Source organism: Episyrphus balteatus, chromosome 2, assembly GCF_945859705.1.
Source record: "Episyrphus balteatus chromosome 2, idEpiBalt1.1, whole genome shotgun sequence".
Classification (NCBI taxonomy): domain Eukaryota; kingdom Metazoa; phylum Arthropoda; class Insecta; order Diptera; family Syrphidae; genus Episyrphus; species Episyrphus balteatus.
Window position 1 is genome coordinate 25,839,255 of NC_079135.1, and position 5,991 is coordinate 25,845,245.

The window sequence follows — 5,991 nt, forward strand, 5'->3', positions numbered from 1 at the left end:
AGTATATGTTGACTATATAATTATCAAGTCTAATAGAGAGAGAGAGTGAAAATATATTTTTTTTTTTTTAGAAAGAATCTATCATTCATTCTATCTATAATGGCGCTCTACGAATTATCTCCTATAAAAAAATTGGTTACAGAAACAGAAACTTCTTTACCAACCATGACCACCATAACCGTAACCATGTCCATAGCCACCATAACCATATCCATGGCCATATCCGCCATAACCATGACCAATGCCTGCTGCAACTTTAATGACAGGAGCAGCAACTGCAACTGGTGCTACAGCAGCAATTCCAATTCCATGACCAATACCATGGCCGTATCCATGGCCATATCCGCCTCCATATCCGTAACCATGTCCGTAGCCACCATATCCGTATCCGTGGCCGATAGGTGCCACAATCTTAGTGACAGCCGGTGCAACATAGCTAGCTGCAATGCCATATCCATGGCCCAAGCCATATCCACCATATCCATGACCTATTCCTCCGTATCCACCATATCCTCCATAACCACCCAATAATCCTCCCAGACTGGAGTGCACGCAGGCCAGTAAAGCAAAGGCAACGGCAACCTGTAACGCAAAAGTTATATAGTTTTTTGTTCTAAATAATCAACTTGACTCAATAATACTCACATATCTGAACATCTTGCTAGATTTAATGTGGATGATGGAGCTAGTCGAATGATAGACAACTGCTGAATGATATCGTTGAAGGAACACCTCAGGCATTTTATACTAAAAAACCTAATCATACCCGCCTACCAATTAGGAGCGCGTGAACTAGGAATCGCTTTTGATTTCCAAAAACTGCGTGCCTTTATTTTGCTGCGTAAGTCACTGCACTGGCACCAGCATCGTTTCCAATCCATCTACAAGATATGACCAAAAAAACATGTTATGTAGTTGCGCGACCAAAACAAACGCTAGCGTTACTCTCTCGCTAATCAGTAATAGGTTTTTTTCTTTTAGTCATTTGGATCAGTTTTTTTCTATCTATATTTCATCCGTACCCCTACTCACTTGCTACTTGCCACATTAATCCAATTACTTAACCGAAACTGCCACCTGTCCGCTGTCCAGTCTATATCCACTGTATCCAGCAGTAACGCAACTCATACGATGAATGCAGTTTTTCCTCGCGTTCCCATTTTGAGGTGTGCAATGGGCACCCGATTTCTATTGCTCCTTGATTTATGTCTGGGACCGCTTAGTGGTGAATTTGTGGGCAATATAAGTTGTATGGCTTCATTCATCTCGCGATGCAGACGTAATAGGTTTTTGGGATGCTTTGGGGCGCGGCAGAAAAGCGGCTGAAAACGAAGAACAACTGTAAAGAGTTTTTCGTGTTTGATTTGTTACGGCATCAGGAAAATTAGATAATAACTATACGATCTCCTCTGGGAGGCGGTGGTGGATGGTAGTGGATATGGATACTTATGGTAGTGGAACAGTTTGTTGATAATAATTTCTTTGCTAATGTGCGCAATGGAGTGAATTTGTGGGTAGCATATCTTTTATCAGTTGCCACCTGGCGATGGGAATGCGTTGATGGGGGAATTATTTCTATTAGAAGCTATCAGATAATAGCAGTCATTATTTTGGGATTTAATTACTGACCGGCTAGTTGGCTGATTATTTTCTAGTTTTGTTAATCTTATGGATATAGATTTTGATGTGATACCTACTTATAAATAATTTTTCATCTTTTTTGAACTTCTTTAGTATTGTAGTGATTTGAAACAAGATGAAACGAAAAAGCGACACGAAAAATCATTTATACAGTAGATAGGTAATTAAATAAATTATAATTGTGCAAAATTTCAATTAATTTCATATTCAAAGTTCTGAGATAACGGTGAAAAGATGTTCTTTTTCTAAACACGTTATATCTTTTGATCTAGAGTATATAACAAATTTATTTAACTTTAGTACGCCTGCTGATAATATTACCTTTCATTTGATATATCACACATAATGGTACGTGTTCTACAAGTTATATAATCTTTAATTGAAAAACTTGAAAAATACCTCAAAACACCTGTGACGATCTGTTGCCGATGACTAGCCACCAGTGTAGGAAGTACCGTAATCTGAGTTTGGAATTTCGACATGGTTGGCTTTAAAAAATTCTAGCTTTTCGTGTACCCATCACAGAAATAAGATTGAAACGTCATGTGAAAGGTGAAATAATAAGCTTTCACATGATATAAGATATAATATAGGTGGTCATTGAAAAAAATTGATTATATAGCATGAGAACATAAAAATTTCCTTAGGCATAATCAAATTATTTGTATTTGATTATTCATCAAGACAGTTACAAAATTTAAGTATTGAATTGGAATCGATTTTAACTGTTTCATTGGATTTTAGAACGAATAAAAATCGCTTGTTTTTTTTTTCTTTTTTTGAATAAATACAAATGTCTTTGATCGAAAAGTCTTGTTTTTTTTTGTGCTACAAAATTGCATTTTTCAATGAAAACCTAAATGTAAATTATCGTTTCGTCTATTTTCAAGGTCTCAGGACCTTATAATTTGTGTAAAGCTTGTAGAACATAGTAAGACTTCATATTTTGCTTTTCAATATGCGGATAAAAACGATTTTATGGAACCTCAGCTATTGCAAATAATCTAGCTTTGTCAGTTGGAATGATTTTTAGTTGAAACTCATACTAGTATTTTACTTACGATTTTCAATGCAACTTAGTTAACTTAGCTAACTTTTATACTCTAAATGAATTTCGTTAATATAGGTACGGGAGGACAAAACTGTCTTTTTTGTCATTTTTTTGGTGTCGTTTGGGTTTGGGTTTGGCGGAATGAAATAATATAAAAATAGGGGTTGCCATTTTAAAATTTTAACACCATAATGTGACAACCTTATTTAAAGGAAAAAGTGTCACATAACTTATTTTATCATTATTTGTCAAAAAAAATCTAATATTTAAACTAATATTGCCGAAATAGTAAAAAAACCAATAAAGTAATAAATAACCTACAAAATAGCAACTCTCTTCAAATGAAAAAACCCAAAAAAAAAAGGTTTTGGGTGTAATTTAAGAAGAAACTGACAAATTTATTTTTTAGGATTTTCGAGAAAAAATCAAGGTTAACCCCTTGCCTTAAGAAAATGTATTTTCAAAAAAGTTCTCCAAATCCATCGAGTGAGACATCAAAAAGGAAGGCCTCTTTAAGCTACATTCATAACAGAAAATCAAAAGTTTATTGGAAGTCTGGTTGCTGAATTATTAGCAATCGAAATTTTTTTTTTTTTTTTTTTGTTACTTTCGGAAGCAGATATTTTCGGATCAAGGTCTCGAAACAAGATTTAGTTAACAGACATGAGCTCACAATGAATAGGCCTTTCCATTTATGTTAAAAAATTACAAATTTATTTTTGAGGATTTTCGAGAAAAAATCAAATGTATTTTCAAAAAAGTTCTCCAAATCCATCGAGTGAGACATCAAAAGGAAGGCCTCTTTAAGCTCTATTCATAACCGAAAACCAAAAGATTATTGGATGCCTGGTTGCATCACCAGTTCACACGTGGTTGAAGTGAAACCTTAAAAATCATTTTAAAAAATTCGAAAAAATATAACTTTTTTTTATTCCATCAGTTTTTTTATATGACAACCTACCATAAATTTTATACCATTTGAAAGCTTATTGTTTCAGCTCAAAATATGTATATATCGACCATGTGTAATAAATCCTGTTTTATAATTAATGAAACACAGTATTTAATGGTTTTGATGACAAAACAAAGTACACCATCTGGGGGTCAATTCCCGATCTGTGAAACTGTGAAGTGATAAGTTTTATCACGTTTTCATGATAAATTCGATTCCGGAAAAAATTAAACCAAACTTCAAAAATGTAATAAAAAAAATTAAAACAAACTTCAAAATTTTTTCATATGTATGAAAACTAAAAATGATTCCTTTAAAAAGGAATTTTTAGAAAAAAAATATGAAAATCGTTAAAGTCGTTTTAAAAAAAGATATTTTTTATATACATATATACAAATTTTCTAATAATTTTCAAAAAAAAAGTTCGTATGCCATTTTGAAGAAAAAATTAACTAACACAACACTTAATTTAATTTACGAAACTTCGAAACATTTTACAGAGAAATGATTTATCAAAAAAATTTTCTAAAATTATAATATTATGGTTACTTAAACGCTTTCTTATAAACATTTTTGGTCCAATTTATTAATTTACGTATTTATAAAGTCCCCATTACAAATAAAAAAATCGACATATAAATAAAATATCTAAAATTTCTCGTTTTTAATGGAGAATTTTAATTAAATGTACTTAGGCCCAATTTATTCACTCTCCATTATTTGTAAAGGCTCCATTAAAAATTATAAAACTGTCAAATCGCATACAAATTTTAAAATTTCCCTTTTTTAATGGCGACTTTAAATTTAATGGAGTGTGAATAAATTGGACCTTAGTCCCAATTGATTCACACTCTATTAAATTTAAAGTCGCACTTTAAAAATTGAAATTTTAAATTTTGTATGCGATTTGACAGTTATTTGGTAACTTGTTCATCCCAAATCCTTACGGTTTTCGATTTAATGCAGTTTTTGTGAAATTTCGAAAAATCCCGACTTTGCCACAGTATTTTGCTTTCTCTGCTCATAATTGATTTTTGTTTTTTACAATTCTTTCACTTAAACATTGCCTAATAATTGAGAACCATTTATTAATCAAAATATTTTTGATTTCATACGACATTTCGCTATACAAAAAATAATTAACAGTTCCATGTTTTATAAAAACTTAATTTCTTACTTTTATTCCAGTGCAACACCCTGAAAAAAATTTGTATGGTTTGACACTGGTTTATTATTTTAAAAACTTGCTGTGTTATTGCAGTTTTCAAAAATGTATAAAAGTATCCAAAGTTGAATTTAGAACTAAAGATATTATAATTTAAAAGCAAAAAAACAGGGCTTTTCAGAGAAAAATGACAAAGAAAAATAAACACATTTTCTCGACTGTTGTTTGTTTGTTTGTTTTTTTTTTTTTTTGAATAAAAGCCTCGATTTTTGTTTGTTATTTTGCTATGAAAACATCTGTTTTATTGCATTCAAGTTGTAATATCTTTCGTTCTAATTTCAACTTTGGAAATTCTTATACATTTTTGAAAACTGCAATAACACGGCAAGTTTTCAAAATAATAAACCAGTGTCACACCATAAAAATTTTTTTCAGTATGTTGCTCCGAAATAAAAGTAAGAAATTGATTCAAAATAAAGGTTGGCTGTTATTTCTGGTATCTTTGCTTCTGGGATGTCAAGATTTTTTTCCGGGTCCATATCTCAAAAACTTGAAACGGAACAATTGTTACTACTTTTACAAAAATTAATCAAAGCCTTTCTCTATTACCAGAGTTTAATTTCAAAAATTAACTTTTTCAAAATGAAAAATTTGAGCTTGTCGAGCTATGAAAACCTTAAATGTTTATTTAACCATTCCGTACCACTTACTGCCAATCTAATGATTTCATTCTGTCCCAAAAGATTAAATAAGTAGCTTTAACCGTTCATAAACTGTGTAAAAAAGTAGGTATTAATTTAATTAAGACGTCACTATTATCTCATCTAGAATCTGTGCCATGTCAAACTTAATTTTTTCTCAATATTACAAAATTAACACCACAAAAAGTTGTCGCAATTAAATATCATTTAAAATAAAAAAAAAATATTCTGTTCAATTTACAACTACGGTGAACCTCTCTCAAGAGAATAGCACCAGCAAAAAAAAAAACTGCTATCAAGGTCATCACTCCTGTGTGTTTTAAATGCCTTAACTTACTCCAAGACCGTTTTTAATTATACCTATCTACCAACTAGTCACAAGTACTTTTAACATTTAAGTCCCCTGATGATATTAAAAGCACACTCGTGGGTACCTATACTAACACTTTTAGCCAACTTTTATGATTGAAATCGAATGTGG

At 31.4% G+C, this 5,991-nt stretch overlaps 1 protein-coding gene across 1 annotated transcript; it reads right to left on the reverse strand.

Moving 5' to 3' along the window:
• LOC129908163 (keratin-associated protein 19-2-like) lies at positions 1-875 on the reverse strand. The gene is made up of 2 exons (XM_055984492.1): positions 646-875; positions 1-582 (listed from the first exon to the last, which is right to left on the reverse strand). The coding sequence occupies exons 1-2, from the start codon at positions 739-741 to the stop codon at positions 157-159; spliced, it is 522 nt and encodes a 173-aa protein (XP_055840467.1). The 5' UTR covers positions 742-875; the 3' UTR covers positions 1-156.
• Between the last annotated feature and the right edge of the window lie 5,116 nt (positions 876-5,991).

What these genes read in the sequence shown, in the direction of transcription:
- LOC129908163 (XM_055984492.1), bottom strand. Translation starts at nt 741, where the DNA reads ATGCCTGAGGTGTTCCTTCAACGATATCATTCAGCAGTTGTCTATCAT. An exon ending in CTAGCAAGATGTTCAGATAT is followed by an intron (nt 583 to 645) that starts GTGAGTATTATT and finishes TTTGCGTTACAG; the next exon opens with GTTGCCGTTGCCTTTGCTTT.